Source organism: Rana temporaria, chromosome 13 (assembly GCF_905171775.1).
Source record: "Rana temporaria chromosome 13, aRanTem1.1, whole genome shotgun sequence".
In the NCBI taxonomy this organism is placed as follows: Eukaryota; Metazoa; Chordata; class Amphibia; order Anura; family Ranidae; genus Rana; species Rana temporaria.
In genome coordinates, this window is record NC_053501.1 from 33591982 (window position 1) to 33610582 (window position 18601).

The 18601-nt window shown below is 40.9% G+C and overlaps 1 protein-coding gene across 1 annotated transcript in view; it reads left to right on the plus strand.

The window, feature by feature from the left end:
- Nucleotides 1-18601, plus strand: part of KCNH5 (potassium voltage-gated channel subfamily H member 5) — a 320226-nt gene that overhangs the window by 110828 nt on the left and 190797 nt on the right. The window contains exon 6 of the mRNA XM_040333059.1: nucleotides 13895-14287. Coding sequence (XP_040188993.1) covers nucleotides 13895-14287 — 393 coding nt within the window. The remainder of the gene's footprint in view (nucleotides 1-13894; nucleotides 14288-18601) is intronic.

Here is an 18601-nt window from a genome sequence, read left to right on the forward strand (position 1 = left end):
CCACAACCAAGGTATCCATCTTTTCAGTGGGCGGCCGTGTAAACGATAACGGTGGTCTCTGCGGCAGATTCGCCGCGAGATCGCCGTTATCGGTGGCGGGAGAGGGGTCCCCCCTCCCGCCGCTCTCCCGCGCCCTCCGCCGCTTACCGGAGCCGTCGGTAGCGGCGGAGGCGATCGGGTGCTGCTGCCTGAGCGGTGAGGATTCGACTGAGGGCAAGATGGCCCCCACCCATCCTCATAGCATTGCTGGGCGGAAGTGACGTCAAAACGTCAGTCCCGCCCAGCGTCTTAAAAAGAATTTTTTTTTGTTGTCATTTTTTTAAATGACAACATTTTCATTTTTTTTTTTTTTGCATCAAAGTCTAAATATGAGATCTGAGGTCTTTTTGACCCCAGATCTCATATTTAAGAGGACCTGTCATGCTTTTTTCTATTACAAGGGATGTTTACATTCCTTGTAATAGGAATAAAAGTGATAAAAACATTTTTATTTCAGTGTAAAAAATGATAAAATCAATAAAAAATGTATTTAATTTTTAAGCGTGACATGTTGGGTATCATTTTACTCGGCGTAACATTATCTTTCATAATATATAAAAAAATTGGGCCAAATTTATTGTTGTCTTATTTTTTAATTAAAAAAAGTGATTTTTTTTCCAAAAAAAGTGCGCTTGTAAGACCGCTGCGCAAATACGGTGTGACAAAAAGTATTGCAATGACCGCCATTTTATTCTCTAGGGTGTTAGAAAAAATATATATAATGTTTGGGGGTTTTAAGTAATTTTCTAGCAAAAAAAAATGTTTTAGTCTTGTAAACGCCGAATCTGAAAAACACCTTCTGTCCTTAAGTGGTTAAATGAGGTTCAAGACAGGGTGGGAGTGCAAAAAGGAAAACATGTTTATTGACGTGCAAAACAGGGTGTGATATACTCCTGAGTCGCAGGGGCTGAGCATGTAGACATAACCGTAAAGGACAATAGAGATACATAATGATGTCAACCAGGAAACTCATGACATATGGGTTTACATATGAACCATGGACACAGGGACATACAATGCCATCAATAATTAATACAATACAGTATGAAAAACAAAAAACAGCTATCCATGAGTGGGGGATAGGCACACCAATTTCCTTAAATGACACAGTGCGGTTAAGACATGAGGTAGAAGTTGTAGATAATAGTGGCTGGTGGCTCAGATATGGAGTGAGGTAGCATCCTTGAATAGGCCGAAGTGCACTCATCAGCCCCTGATATATATATATTTATTTAGCGGAGACCCTAGAGAATAAAATGGCGGTCATTGCAAAATTTTATGTCACACTGTAATTGCGCAGCGATCATTCAAACGCACATTTTTGGGAAAAAATACACTTTTAACCGCTTAAGACCCGGACCAAAATGCAGGTAAAGGACAGGCCCCTTTTTGTGATTCGGCACTGCGTCGCTTTAACTGGCAATTGCGCGGTCGTGCGACGTGGCTCCCAAACAAAATTGGCGTCCTTTTTTTCCCCACAAATAGTGCTTTCTTTTGGTGGCATTTGATCACCACTGCGGCCAAAATTGGCTTCATCCTTTGTTGGGCTGTTATTGCTATCTGCATATCTTATAGGGAGGATGGAGAGTGGAAATTTCTCCAGTTCTGAACCTGACAATAAAGGGACCGGGAAGTCTCAATCACTCCAACGGGGACACAAAGAGCAACAAAGACCCTTATTCACTGTATCCAAAACTTAAAGAAAATTGTCTGGAACTTTTTGGCTTTACTGTAGTTTCTACGCTATGTCTGTCTGGAATTTATAGCAATCGCTGATGTATATTTGTACCTAAAATTAGGTTAAACATAAAATAAAATCACTGACTAAACTGCTTTCCAGGAAACAACCCATTTGTGCTAAACTCAAGGTTATATTGACTTTCCGTGTTGCTATGCAGTCTGATTAACAGTGCCTATAGGTAAGGCTTAAGCCTTGTACACACGACCCATTTTCCTGGCAGGAAAACTGCCAGGAGAGATTTTGGCCGGGAATCCCGGCCGTGTATATGCTCCCTAGCAGTTTTCCCGACAAGGAAACTGACAGGAAAAAAATGGAGAACCTGCTTTCTTTTTTCCCGTCTGGATTCCTGGCAGAGTGTTTCCTGCCGAGAAAACCGGTCATCTGTATGCTTACCTGAAAGGGAAATAAACTGCGCATTCTCAATAACAATTCAAAGCATGCGCGGTAGCATAGAACGTAATTTAGACAGCTCGTCGTGGTCTTTGACGTCGCCGCGTTCTTGCCATTCAAAATAACGGCGGGTCTTTTGTGTGGCCGTGTGTATACAAGGCTTTTCAAAGCAAGCTTGGCAGGAATTTTAAAATGCAAAGTTAATATGTTATTTTTCATTGGGATTGACATTGTTTTAGGGATTAAGTAGTAATTATTTCAACGTTGGGCTGTATTTGTTAAAACGATTTTGCACCATTTTCTTAACTTGAAGTCTTTGAAGGCCATTGACAGGCCAAGTACTTAATGATACACTTTGCAAAGTTCACCAGTCAATTATATATTAATTAGAAGAAATAAAATACTTAAGTAGGTCAGTATCCTTCATTTACAGTAGAATGCAGCAGCTCGTTGCGGTGAATAGAACTTTTTTTTCTCCTAAACAAGATAAAGGTGCATTCACGTGGTATTTGTTTTTTAAAAGAAGTTTTAAAAAAAAAAGCATTTTCTCTTCTGCAATTAGGTTTTAAACGTTTACATGATATGTGACTTTCATCTGTTATTCTCTTGAATATAATTTTCAATAGGACTTTCTTGTAGAGCCACTGTGATATGACACATATTGGTTATCAAGGTGGTATTAAAGGCACAAATACTCACCTGTGCTCCAACGGTCTGACCCTAACAAGGTCCCTTCAGTAAAATAGGACACTTCCCTGAGAAGAGCCCTGGCAGTAAAATTTTAATGAAACTATATGCATGGTTGGTTGGTGGCTTATACTGTGATTTTTTTTTTTTACAGAAGTATTGACCACAGCAATGCTCCTAATACTCACTCTGCTGAAATGCCCCCCTATGCCTCCCACCCACCAGCTTGCATAGCAGCATTATTTTAAAGTGTAAATAAAGACAACCCCCCCTTTTTTTGGGGGGGTAGAAACTCCTTCAGGTTTTTATTGCTGCCTTTGTCTTGCTGGGCAGATTCACCCTATCACTTTTTTCCTGGCAACCATTGTCACTAGGATAGAATGTGATGGGAAATAAAACATGCAGAAAGAATTCTACAAAAAGGGAAATCTGTTTGCTGTCAATTATCTAGGAGGAGATTTCCTCTTCCTATTATACTTAGTACATAAAGCGAATGACTTTAAATGTACTTGCATTCTGGTAACTCTGCAAGACTTATATCTGTACTAAAAGTACCGGTAATTTGTATATTAATATATATTTTCCCCCGTATTCTCGTTTTGGATAGAGTAGGGAAGAGGTAAAACTATGTTTCCTGTATTTCCTCAGGGAGATTCCTCTTCACTTCCTGTTATGGAACAGAAAATGAGAGTAAGGGAGGAATTCCTCTCACGCTGTATATATTTAGACAGTTTTCCAACCATTCACCTCGTACGTGTCAGGTCACCTGTGGTCAGGTGACAGATGCACCCCGTTGGAGACAGGAGTGCACCACAAAGTAGTGAACCTAATAGCAGACTGCTGCAGATGGACAGGAAACGTGAACCCAAGATTCCCCAGGGCGCGGAGTCTAAGGTCCAGCAGGTGTTCACCAGAGCCTCTAGGGGTGAGGATGGCCTTCGCTGCAGCTGAACCCAGGTCACGACCCCTGGGGTCCCCCAGGTCACGCTCCGTATGGAAAAAGGGGAAGCAGCCACTGAGAACACAAGGGATAGTGATGGGTAAGCCGAGGTCGGGGCAACAGGCAGACAAGGGTAACCAGTGGACAGGCCAAAAGGTCAGGGTCACAGGCAAACAAGAGTAGTCAGGGACAAGCCAAAATCGGTACACAGAAAGGTTAACGTATCACACAGCAGACAGGAACAGCTAACAAACAAAGTTGAACAGCAGAGCAGACCTGCAGTGCAACCGTTAATATAGACTTCCTAGGATGGCCTGGGGTGGGGCCATACAGAAAGGAGAGATGATAAAAAATCAGCCAGAAGAGTCAGGCCTCTAATGGACACATGAGGAGAAGGTAAGCTGCCAGACATTATTGCATGTCCATGACAGCACAGTACTCCTGTTCTGGGGACAACTGATAAATATGAATTTCCTTTTTGGGTGAGAATAGCCAACAGGACAAATAGAGAGGGTTTCATCTTTCAGTGCTGTTGCAGTATGAATGACAGTTGCACGGTCATGCAACACTGTACCCAAACTAAAGTTTTTATATATATTTTTTTTTTTAGACAGATAGAGCTTTATTTTGGTTGTATTTAACCATCACTGGGTTTTTTATTTTTTGCTAAAAAAAATTAAAAAAGAGCAAAAAATGTGAAGTAATAAATAAGTAATTTTTCTCCTTCACTGATGTGCACTGACGAGGCTGCACTGATGGTCACTGATATGGTGCACTGATGAGGCTGCACTGATGACACTGCTAGGCATCACTAACAGGCAGCACTAAAGGGCACTGATTGGTAGCACTGGTGACAGATTGGCAGTACTATTGGAGCTGCACTGATCATCAGATCACTGAAGATTAGTGCCCTGGTTGTCAGTGCAGATGTCACTTGTGTGGATTTGCTGGTTTTTCAGCTCTCCCCACGTGCAAGGGGATGGTTGCTGACACACTGGCAAATCCTGTTTGCATAAGTGACCATCTGCAATTGGACACAGCTGATCATGTGGTGAAGAGTCGACATTATTGTCTCTTTACCCCGTTCTGTGATCAGCTGCATCCGAAGGACACACAATTACAGATATTCGCTGATGCGCCCCGCAGATGGTATGCAGGCAGCGCGAGCACGGGAAGGCATCATATGACGGCCTCCCGGGACGGGCTATCATAAAGACTGCTATGTTAAGGTCCGCGATAGACTACTTCATATATGTTTTTATTTGGTCCATAGTTCTACTTTAAAGTAGAACTATAGGCACAACTTTTTTTTCCCTTGTGTTAGATCAAGTAATGGAGGGTAATAACTAGGGTTGTCCCGATACCTATACTAGTATAGGTATTGGTACTGATACCAAGCATTTCCCCAGGTACTTGTACTCAGGGAAATGCGCCGATGCTTCACCCGATTCCTGGGCAGTCAGGGTGATCGGTGCGGCAGGGGAGTTGCAAGCACTGATCTGCCCCCTTTTCAGCTGCTTTAAAGTTATACAGCAGTGCTTGTAAGTCCCCACAAAGCCTCCTCCGTGCTGCTCTCCCCCTCCGGGTTCGTGTCTCCCTCCATGCTGTGTGTTCCCCTCCGGGTCCTTGTCCCCCTCCTTGCTGCAGTCCGTGCTCCGTGTCCCGCTCCGTGCTGCTCTACCCCCTCCGTGCTGCTCTACCCCCTCAATGTTCTCCTCCACCCCCTCGATCTGTCAGGATGGAGAGCGGAGGTAGGAGCCGCTAAATCCGGCTCCTACCTTTTCCGAATGAACATAACTGAACATCATTACCTGTGTTTACGATGCTTCAGTTTATGAATGGTGAGGAGCTTCTCTCCATTCATTTTAGCTGAGACTGCAGAGAAAGGGACTGGGGAATCTGTGTCCTTAGTCCCCTTCTCTGTCTCAAAGGGGAGATGTCAGATATAAGGGGAGATATCTCACCAAAGACCCCCCAACAGGGCTGATAGAAAATAAAATAAATTGCAATAAAAAAAAATGAATTTTAAAAAATAATAAAAATGTAAATAAAAAACACACACTGACAATTCACCCCCCCCCCCAAAAAAAGAAGAAGAAAGCACTGTAAAAAAAACAAACAAAAAATTATAAAAAATCATCCAAATTGTAAAATGTTTAATGCCACTGTCACATGACATAAAAAAAAAGTATGGGTAATCGGTATTGGAGAGTACTTGAAAAAAAGTATCGTACTTGTACTCGGTCTCAAAAAAGTGGTATCGGGACAACCCTATTAATAACTTCTGTCAGTTTTTTTTTTTTTACCATCTGTGTCCCATTGGGGAAATTTCCCTTCACTTTCTGTCCCATAGCCAAACCAGGAAGTGAGAGAAAATCCCTGTGAATAAAGGGAAGCCCATGAGGCCCCCCAGGTCACCAGAACTAGTTTCCTCATTGGAAGATATGTCTTCGATCTCTTTTCTGGGGACAACCCCAAATTTTGAATTTTCTTTTACTTCGATAATGGTAAACCGAACAAATAGGGAAGAGTAAATCCCCCTAACTGAGTCACAGACGGCAAAAAAAACCTGACAGGTGTTTTAAAATCTCTCCATTCTCTCCAAAACAAAAAACTATTTTTTTGCCTTTTAGTTACCTTATTTATCGGCGTATAACACGCACCCTAACTTTAAGAGGGAAGTTTCAGGAAAAAAACTTTCCACAGCCCCATGCGTATAACACACAGGCACAGTTTACTCTCTATATTCAGGGTAAAAAAGTGAGTGTTTCACGCCAATAAATACAGTATATTTTAAGGTCAAGGCGCATTTAACAGCCATTATAATTTTCATATTTCTAGCAGATAAAGGCCCAGTTAAAGAATGTTTTTTTTTTTTGTTTTTTTTTTATGCATCAGCCTTATTAAAATGGCAGAACAATTAATATATTTTAATTTGTTTCTTTTCCTCACTTTTTCTGAGCTGTTACTAATCAGAGCAGCTTCAAACATTTCCCAACATGAGCACAAAGGTTCTTTATTGCATTCCTGTACCTAATTAAAATAACAATAATTTATGATTGCGTTTCTAAAATTAGCCGCTTTGTGAAGTGGAAATTCTCTAGTTTATATGGTATGATGGTGGTAGTACCTCTGTACTATCCATCTATCTTTTTTTTTGCTGATTTTACAAAGTTAAAGAGCCAGTAAGCAGAACCTGCAAACAGTAAATAACAAGGCAGGAACAAAACAAAGAGTAGCTGCAAAATACAGGCAGCTTAAAGGGGTTGTAAAGGTAAAAAAAAGTTTCCCTAAATAGCTTCCTTTACCTTAGTGCAGTCCTCCTTCACTTACCTCATCCTTCCATTTTGCTTTTAAATGTCCTTATTTCTTCTGAGAAAACCTCACTTCCTGTTCTTCTGTCTGTAACTCCACACAGTAATGCGAGGCTTTCTCCCTGGTGTGGAGAAAGCCTCTTGAGGGGGCGAGCAGGAGTGTCAGGACGCCCATTAACACACAGCTTCTTTCTCTATCTGCCAAGTAGTGAGTGTCCTCCCCCCTCAAGAGGCTTTCTCCACACCAGGGAGAAAGTGTCGCATTACTGTGTGGAGTTACAGACAGAAGAACAGGAAGTGAGGATTTCTCAGAAGAAATAAGGACATTTAAAAGCAAAATTGAAGGATGAGGTAAGTGAAGGAGGACTGCACTAAGGTAAAGGAAGCTATTTAGGGATTTTTTTTTTACCTTTACAACCCTTTTAAGTGTTTTGGAATGGTAGAGAAGCTAAAGACATAATAGTGTCTGCTGCCTTTTTTATACTATGGGGGTTAATTATGAAAGGCAAATCCACTTTGCACTACAAGTGCAAACTACAAGTGCACTTGAAATTGCACTTGGAAGTGCAGTCGCTGTAAATCTGAGGGGTAGATCTGAAATGAGGGGAAGCTCTGCTGATTTTATTATCCAATCATGTGCAAGCTAAAATGCTGTTTTTTGTTTTCCTTTCGTGTCCCCGTTGGATCTACAGTGACTACACTTCCAAGTCCACTTTCAGTGCAATTTCAAGTGCATTTTGCACTTTTAGTTTGCACTTGTAGTGCAAAGTGGATTTGCCTTTCGTAAATAACACCCTATGTGTCTGTGACCTACCCATGCTCCTGATCAATATAAGAGCTTCAAGTTGAGTTCTGAAATACACCATATGGCCAAATGTTTGTCAACATTTGACCATCACACCCATCTACGCTCTTTGGACAAATGGCATTCATTAGTTGGCCTCTTTCCCTTTGCAGCTATAACTGCCTTCACTCTTGTGGGAAGGCTTTCCATAGGATTCTAGGGTTTGTCAGTGGGAATTTGTGCCCATTCACCTAAGAGCTTTTTGGGGCTCTGAAATTGGACAAGAAGACCTGGCTCTCAATTAGTTTTCCACTTCATCTCTATGATGTTCAGTAGGGTTGAGGTCCATTTCCTACACACAAAACATGTCCAACTATGTATTTATGTTGCTACCTTTGTGCATAGAGGATAGTCCTGCTAGAACACCTAAGAATCTTCCCCGAAGTGTTTTCATGAGGTTGGAAAAGCTGCATTGTCTAAAATGTATTTGTTTGTTGTAGCATTTACAGTGCCCTTCGGCGGATACCCCTGAACTAAAAAATTTGGAGAGGTGTTTACAAACTCTTGGCCATATAGTACAGTATCTGTGTGTAAATCTCTGCTATCTACAAATGCTAGTTGTTTGCTATTGCTTTGGCTTCAACATGTTGGAGTTACTGAACTGAAACAAGTATAAAAAAGGTATCCTTACGTTTTTGTGCATACTTGTTCTGTGTCTGTGACTCATAAGTATGGAAACCAGGCACGCGCAGGCAGCTATCGGTTTCAGAATATGCAATAATGGCATCTCCCATAATTTTGTTGTGACACCAGCACTTTAAGAACTCTTTGATTAAGGTTATATATTTTTATTAAGTATCCAGAAGAGGGTGCAAGAAATTCTGCATTTTGCAAAAAGAGAAAGATGTAGCCGGGCTGCTGCACACCTCACCTGGCCTGAGTGGTAAGCCAGTAAAAGTAGCCTCAGCTCGATTCATGATTAAGCCCCTGAGGTGGGGCGAAACATGTTGGAGACATGGTCTGGATGAATCAAGCTGAGGCTGCTTTTACTTGCTTACCACTCTGGCTGGGTGAGGTGTGCGGCATGCTTTGGGTCTGGGCGTACCTTCACTAAGCCTGCACCCTCACTGGTCAGCGGCATCCAACTCACCAGACCTTGAAATCCTGAGTGAGGACCCTTAAAGCGCAACTCCACTTTTGTTGAGAAAAACATTCCCCTTTGGGTGATCTATGTACATTGCAAGAATTTCAGCAAACTGTGTTGCAGATTCCTACCTTTTAGTATTCCGAAGAAATCCCTGTATGTTTATCTGTGTCCATGTGGGAAAGTGGGTCTATTGGGAGTGGTTTTATAATTATCAGCTGTAGCACCTGAAGAGCACTAATGAGGAAAGCTGCTGGGCCTGCATCCTTTTAGATGGGATTTCCTATTGGGAGTATTTCACCAAAAATGTTATTTTTGTTGCAGGGGATGCCTAAAAATTGACTATCTTAGTATAGAATTTTGCCAAAAATCAGTGAGTCAATCATACAAGCAGGAAGCTATGTTTCTGGGGGGGGCATTCTGTACACATTCTGTGTACAGAACGCCTCTAAATAGCCATTTTGCATTGTATTTGAAGAAAATGACAGAGCTGTAGATTGAAAAGGAAAGGTAATTTTTAATAAAATTCAATTGCAATATGACTCGTATATCGCAATTATATCAATTATATGTGCTATATTATTTTTTCTTTGCTATGTTTTATCACTCAAAAGTGGACTTACCCTTTAAGCATTTATCAAGGGTCACAGTATCATCTGCATTTGTTACAGCTGTGAGTTGGGGGGGAGATAAGGTCACAGTTGGCAACAGATGGGCCAATAAACTCTTCACTACTCTACAAAACAGAGAATGCTGGTTTGGCTGGGGCCAGTATTTAAAGTATTATCTACTCCGTGGACTTCTATGGTGTTATCAGTTTACTGGTCATTTAATGGTAACACTTCTCTTGTAACAGTTTATCACTCGTGTAAAGAGTGCATCAGATTATAGAGCACTTTCTAAAAACTCTACACGCCTTCTAGATAGATATGACATTCTTTTCTTTGCACATCAGTAATTAATCCCCCTCGGGGTTAGGTTGCACTGCAAGGCTAACATGCACAAGGTTTGTAATAGGACTTGGTCTGTCCTATACTGCATGATTCATGTAGTGATGAGATCGTTAGATTGCCCTAATTAATAATTCAGAGAGTGTTGTTAGCCTTTGGAACCTAATCAAAATGTAGGATAAAAGCTTTTTTTTTTTTCAAAGGCGTGGGTGTCTGTTCTACAAAGTTTGTAAAACGTGGACATGATAATAGCACCATCTGTATGTTTTACAATGTAATGGAGCAGCCTAAATCCATATATTTGTTGGTTTTCGTATGCTGGATAAGCAGTCCTTAAAATAGAAAGCTGTTTGATGTTCTTGCTGCATTGCAGCCTTCCCATGGGCACCGCAAGCCCTACAATGCTTGCTGTAATGACTGTAAGCATGCATGCTGAGGAGAACCTATACTACGTAATGTACAGGGATTTACCTAAGTAGTGACATTTTAAGTGGTTCTAGACAAGCATGGTTATTGGGAATATACAATATTTTTGCATATATATATATATATATTTATATCCTTTTTTATTTTAGTGAGGTGGTTAATATTTTTTTACATGTATCAGCCAGTAGGCTCAGGATTGATACTTAGGGAAAAAATAGTTGTAAAGTGCATGTCTAGACAGAGTAAAAGAAATGCCTGTTTATCTTTTAGAAATTGTATTTAGTTATTACAGGTATTTATATAGCACTGACCGTTTACGCAGCACTTTACATATTGTATATTCACATCAGTCACTGCACCAAGGAGATTGCTGTCTTTGGTACTTATCTCACATGTATAAATACACATACTAGGACCAGTTTAGATAGGAGCCAATTAACTAAACACATATCTTTGGAGTGTGAGAGGAACTGGAGTACCTGGAGGCAACCCATTTAAGCACAGGTAGAACATACATACTCCATGCAGGTAGTGTTTTGGTTGGGATTCTAACCGAGGACACCAGTGCTGCAAGTCAAGTGTGCATTGAGCCATCGTGCTGCCAATGTGCTCCTAACTACCTCTTTCAGTTGAAAACACAGTGCCTCTGCTGTACTGAAATTCCTGTCAGTGTTCAAAGCTTTTGTAAAGTCTTGTTTTTGTTAAAAAAAAAAAAAAAACTGTCATACATACCTGCTTTATGCACTAGTTGCCTCAATCCTTCTCTTCTCAGGTCCTTCGCCAGCACTCCTGGGGGATTTGTGCGTGCTTTCTCCTGAATCATGTCTCTGTCTATGTGACACACAGATTGTGGTTTGTCCCTGCCCCCAGCTACTGGCTGTGATTGACAGCAGCAGGAGCCAATGGCTTCTTCTGCTGTGTCACAGCCAATGAGGGGCAAGAGACCCAGGAGAGCATCTTCTCTTGTGCACATCGCTGTATCGGGTTTGTGCTTGGGTTATTTCGGGGGGGGGGGGGGGGAGGGGGAACTGCACACTGAAGATTTTTTACCTGCATGCATAGAATACATGCAGATAAAAAATGTTCAGCCTTTTCGAACCACTTTAAAGTCCTGCTCAGTTCAGTGCTAGACTACAGAATACCTCCTCCTCTCCTAACCTCCATAACATAAGGGTAGATGTTCTGTTGTCCAGAGAACTGGGCAGTGCTTACAACTTCAATGCAGGAAAGGCAGTGTTGTCAGCTTAAACTTAAAGTTAGGAGCCCAATAGGTTTCTGGCAGGATCAATGGATCTTTATACCACAAAGCATTTATAGCGTGAAAACGTGAAATCTGCATGATTTTTTTTGTTGTGTAGTAGTACATTTTTTAAATAGCTAGACTACCTAATTAAGGCGAATAGGAAGAATTGTAGGCTCTTTTGAAAGCTCAGCAGGTGAGACAAGGGGAAGAGGAGTACGTGTGTGTGTGTGTGTGTGTGTGTGTGTGTGTGTGTGGGGGTAATCTTTTGTGACTCCCTTTAAATGAAAAGACTTTATATAACATAGATTTATATAACATAATAAATTGTTTACCTCTCTATATGTACTGTATATTTTAAAGTAAAGCTCTCTTATGCTTAAAAAATCTATGTATATAAATTTAGCAAAGCTAACTTTATCCCTACCTGTTTCTGTGGAAGGTGGCTGTAGGGCTATGGTTGCTAACACCTCTTTTTGAGTAGCATCTCGGACATTTATTTAATTTATTTTTCAGTCTTTGGTCTTATTTTAGAATTGCATCAAAGGACAGAAACATCAAACATATGTTTCCTCTCAACAATCCCTACTATCAGGAGATGCACTGCCTTGGCAAGAGCCATCCAGAAAACTGGATCAGTTGTAATCATATGAAATCTGGAACCAGACTTGTCTGTTATTTATTTTCCCTTTTAATGTGCAGTTCTACAAGATAGGAGGGAACTGTTTCTGATCTTAAAGGAACCATAAAATGTAAAAAAAGTAGAATCGTGAAAATTCTAGAGACAAAACTAAACTGTTTGTACTGTAATCTAGAGATTAGGTATAGGTTCCACCTTGGCTCGACCCAAACTAAACATCCGTGGTGGGTTGCTGTAACTACTGGACAAAGTGAAAGACTTTTTGGATTTACATTTGGGGGCGATTGTTTGTTTTCTTTCTTTTCAAATTAAGGGCTTTCTCATGTGGATTTTTTTTTACTTTTAACAAAGTAACAGAGTAGCTAAGGTAACTATGTGCCCTATATTCATTTCCTTGGGGGGAGGGAGGGAGGCTTGGTGAGGCACTTATATTATAATATATTATAAGGGAGCTTCCAGATTTTGAAAATGTGTCCCCCGCAAACCCTGATACCCCTGCAAAGTGAGGGGGGATTCAAAATACTCTCATGTTGAGGGACAAGGGCCTCATTCCCATATCTAGTGCCCCAAAGGAAGGTGAGGGTTTATTTGAAGTGGGGTGGGCTCTGGGTGGGTTATCAGAATTTGGAAGCCCTCTTAATTATTGGAGGGGGGCAGTCATCGTCCTTTTCCCAGGGGAATGAGATTTGTGTTCATAGTACCCCTTGTTACTCATTCAAAAAAAGAAAATGTTAAAACCCAACCCGCCATGGCTGATGTTGAATGAACGATTGATGACACTAGTCCCGGACAAAATGAAAATTGTCACAAATCTACACCCAGAGGCGTCTCTCTCCTTGTGTTTTTCAGTGTTACTAGAACCTGGTTTTTGTTCCTATATGATGGCAACCCTGAGTGTTGTACCTTTCTCCAGCCCCTAATTATCTATAGACTTTTAGACTGTCTTTTTAGACTGTTTTTATATGTTGTATGCATTATTTTTGTCCATTGTTGGATAATCTGATCCAGCATTTACTTGTTTTTTTGTTCATGTAAGAATCATTGGGTATTGTTTTGATAAAACCTCAATTAAAAAACTATAGACAAATCACTTTTGAAATGATTATACCATGTTAAACTTCTATGAGATTGTAGTGATTGGTTCTCTCATATACCTGTGCCAAAGAAGCTGCTGTATATAAGCCATGGGAAAGTGTAGTGGTTGTGTTCGTAGCAACAGAAGTAATTCCAGCTTTGATTACATTAGTACTTGTTAGAAGATTAGAGCAACCAAATTGGTGTTTCTCTCTTATTTAGACCAATACGTCTTCACATGTTGTAGAGTGGCTTCCATATTCTCTTGATCCAACCAACCATAATTGGCTTTGGCATGCGATAAAGATCTCAAGTCTATGGGCACCCTAAACCTTTCTCCAGAGTTTGTTCAAATGTTTTACATATGCAGAGCACAGCTGTGAGTGTAAGATATTTTCTGATGCAGCAGTAGTTGTCTCCAGGTAAGAGGAAATGACCCAAACTTGTTGATAGCTACCAGAATCTAAATGTGGGTGAACTGACTCTTTATAGTTATAATTATTGTTCTTTTTATTTATTTTCAAGGTTTTGCAGCTGGGCTCCGATATCCTTCCTCAGTACAAGCAAGAAGCACCAAAAACCCCACCACACATTATATTACATTACTGTGCATTCAAGACCACCTGGGACTGGGTAATCCTCATTTTAACTTTTTACACAGCAATCATGGTACCCTACAACGTCTCCTTCAAAACGAAACAAAACAACATTGCTTGGCTTGTGTTGGACAGCGTGGTGGATGTTATTTTCCTTGTGGACATTGTTTTGAACTTCCATACAACTTTTGTTGGCCCAGGGGGAGAGGTCATTTCAGACCCCAAACTAATAAGAATGAACTATTTGAAGACATGGTTTGTAATAGACCTGCTGTCTTGTTTACCCTATGATATCATCAATGCCTTTGAAAATGTGGACGAGGTAAGTCTTTAAAGCACTTAATTTTTTATGTATTTTATCTGCATTTACGATTGAAAGTATATGCAAGATTTTTTTTCTAGACTATAATATGTTCAAACAGAATATTGGTGAAAATGTAGAATTTACAGAGATATATAAAAAGAAAAAAGTGGATGTAGATAATTAGTCTATAAAAAACAAAATGGAAATTTATACATATGTTGTACAGTATATAGTCTATTTTTTAAATCTAACCAAGGTCATCATTATGAGCATAACATAATGATATTACTAGTGCACTGCTCACACAGGTTTTAAATCTGGGAAGACTTCACATGACTCTTGATGGCAGAAAGAAGGAACGTGGGCTCTTTTTGCCTAAAGCAAACATTTTCTGCAATGCTGCCTTTATATAGTGGAAAAACTGTACTCTTGACTAGGATATAAAAGATGAAGTTCAGGCCTCCCCCAAGCTGCCTGGCCAAACTATTACCCACCTTACAACCAAAATAAGACTCTCATACTAACTGGAATTTAATGGCCACAGCAGGCACTTTTTTTTTTACCAAAGTTATCAATATAAATAACCATATAAATGACAAAAATACATAACAAATAACCAACAAAAGACTGAGTGTATATTGGAGTCTTAACCCCCCCCCCCTTGTAGGCAACCAATTAATAACTATGACCTATAAAGTAGGCCTCCATCCGAACACCACCAACTCGGAGACAGGGTCAGGGCAGATACACCTTTTACTGCCATAAAGGCACTAACGAAGGGGAAGACGTACCCAAGACTGGTCCCCTACCTATTGGCTTTTACTACTGCTCAACTTCTAAGGTTATGAACCCTGACAGCTGCCATGACCATTCCATTTGAAGCCTGTGCTCGCCGTTCCGTCTCCAGGAACTGGTGTGCAGTACAAGCCTAGATTTCGTGAGGGTTAGGGACAGGACATGACGTTGCCCAGAAGCCTCTACACGTTTTTCATCCAATCATGCGTCTTTAGGAGCTGCCTAAACGGAACACTGGAAAGACTCAGTGCCGGTCCTAAGACACTATACCTTGTGAATGCATTATTCATATACATTTTTTTTAATGATTTAAAGCAAAGACTGTTGCGCAATGATGGCCGTTTGTTTCCTATGAGATTTTAAGGTCACCCAAAAGTGGAGATACATAGAATGAATATTGAGATACCGGTTGGGAAACCCCATATATATTCTAATGAGAGGAGAAGCTGATCCAGGCATAAATCAAGGCTTTTTTATTATTGGTTTCCGGTGAGTGTTCATTTTAGAAGGTGGTGGTGCATCACGGACTGGTTCATAATTATGATTGGTTCATAATTGATGAACGTAAATTAGTATTCAATGTCGCAGGTATATTTGCTAAGAATTGCTTTAGGGTTGGCGCAGTCATCCATTATAATAACATATTTTTATCCCACACCAACGGTGGGCAATCTATGACTGCAGCAGATCTGACACATAAAATGAAAGAAACACATAAAAAAACACATGTATTGATTTATTTTTGCGCCGGTGACACAAACTTTACACTTCCTGTTTCTTGTCTGGTCATTAGCCTAGGCTTATGACATCATGCACAGCTTTCTCTCTCACTCTTTTAAGAGTTTGCCAGGGGGGGGGTTGAGTCGTAAGAGGGCCAATGAAAGCTCCAGGGCTGCATCTGTGTGTCTGTGTAAATCCAGGAAGTGAATAGGCAGCAGCTTCAGCTGCCCACAGTTAAAATGGCTGCAGCCAGACTCCGTGGAGGGAGATATCTGCAGCATATTTGGCAAGTACAGAATCACAGTATATATAAAATAATATGCAACATGATGTTCTAGGGAGGCTTCAGGATGGCAAAGATGCTTTTTTTTACAAATTATGTGAGCAGGCTGCAGTTCCTCTTTTATTGGAGTCAATTTTCAGTGAAAGCACTCTGGAATAAAAGACAGGTACATTCATAGCACGGGCACTTTCGATCTCTGCTGTAAACCAATGGTATCTTGTACATAGCAAAGGCTGTCACTAGATGACCCACTTCTGCATAACAGATAACATATTTTATTGGTATCGGGGGGGGGGGGTGTATTGAACAAACCAGCCTGTCTTATTGGAGTGATAAAATTGCTGTACACCCTGCAGTGAAGAGCTTTGAGGCACTGTAAAATGAGATGACTATATTATGGTATGTTGACTTGTATTACCTTACTTCAAATATCACAAAGACTCTATTTGGGAGAGCAGGCGTTAAAATGAATATGTTGCATATAACATTTTGATATTTATTAACTGGCAAAAGTAAGCAGGCAGCACAAAGTGACTTTACATACATACATACTGACCTATAAAAATACGTACTCCCACCAGTCTGTTTTCAGGGTCAGAGGTCATCTGAAATCTGACAGTTGCTGATCAGTCAACTGCTTGACTTGAAACTCCAAGCAAACAGCTAGATGAACCGTTACAAAACAAATAAGAGAACTGTTCAAATCACAGAAGAATGTGTAATTGTGCAGCAAGTTTTGTAATCCAGGCACCGCTGCCAGATAAATACGGTATATACCCGAGTATAAGCCGACCTGTATTAAAGCTGAGGCACCTAATTTTACCACAAAAAAACTGGGAAAGGGTATTGACTCAAGTATAAGCCTAGGGTAAGAAATGCAGCAGCTACTTTAAGTGGAAAAGATCAAATAATGCCCATCTGCATGCCCATCTGCATGCCCATCTGCATGCCTCACTGTGTCCATCTGCATGCCTCACTGTGTCCATCCTTATGATCTCCGGCGCTGTGATATGCAGTTTAGTCGGAGGCCGTGTAGTATAACAAAGCCCTGCCCTCCTCCTCATCCATGACAGAACACTGACTCAGTTTCCCAGCAGTGAGTCAGTGTTCCGCCTATTGCGGAAAAGGAGGAGGCGGGGCTTTGTTACACTACACGACCGCCGACTAAACTGACGTGACAGCGCCGGGAGATCAGGCGCACAAGGCTGCAGATGGACACAGTCTCACGTATAAGCCGAGGGGGGCGTTTTCTTTTTAGCACAAAATAATGTGCTAAAAAACTTGGCTTATACTCGAGTATATACAGTACTTCAGTTCCTCGAACACCAATGCATTGACCCCTTTTCTCCAAACGCCACCTTCTACAAACACCACCTTCTCAGTGTGAATAAGTACAGGTTCTTCTCCACAGCCTTGGTGCCTTAGAGCAGTGGTCATCAACCCTGTCCTGCAGGGCCCACTAACAGGCCAGGTTTTATGTATTACCTTGGGGAGGTGCAGTCTAGAATACTGCAATCACTGAGGAGCAAATGATATCAGCTGTGATGTATTTAAGTTATCTTGCAAACCTGGCCTGTTAGTGGGCCCTGCAGGACAAGGTTGATGACCACTGCCTTAGAGCCTGGCGTGAGGAAATTAGTAGGGGGTTTGTGTGCAACGTATCTGCCCTTATGCCATAGCAGCAGTTTGGGTTCCTTTACTTTTTTTTCTTTAGTAAATAGTGCATTTCTTTAAGAGGAGTTATAAAAATGCACATGCAGCTTAAATGAATCATTATTCCAGCCCTGGTATAATGGCTGTCAAAAAGAATCAGTATAGTACTAAATGGAGCAGGGGATTCTGGGAGATGTGTGTGGCCCATTTCCTGATCTATCATAGTTAATTGGTTCATTTATTTAATAGGAAGCTTTGTATTTTCAGTGAAAACAGTTCAGGGGAAAGCAAAGTTGACTCTCTGAGTTTACCAACTGAAAGATTTCCTAAACAGTAGCAGTAAACGCGCTTTTACTTATTGCTCAAAGCTGCTGCTTGGTAACAATTTTCACACATAACTGGAATTAACTTCAGCTTCTTCTTGCTAATAAACACATCGTAATGATGCTACCATTCATGTGGTGAAGGAGAAAAGAGATAAATATGTTTAAAAGTCCACCTGCAGATTTCCCCCACCCCCCAACGCTACATAATTTTATTAATATACTTACCTCTTCCCGAGGTCTTCAGGCTGGTCATGTGACACACATGGTATGGTTTCGATCAACTGCTGGTGGAGGGTGGTCCTCAAAGTTAGATTTTTGCAGTTGGAGTGCAAGGTTCAATTGTGGTGTACTTCAGGGGGGGTGGTCCATGACACCCTGTACTTACAATAGATTCTATGTCGTCTTGGTTGAATGTCGCTCAGTGTCCCTAGCCTGGAAGACTTCATACATCTAGTGGTGGAAATGAATTTCTCTGGGGGTTGGTACCATAGAGAACATGAGGATTACAGCCAGTGCTGCTCTTTTATTTTAAATTAGAAAAAGAAAAGATTAAAC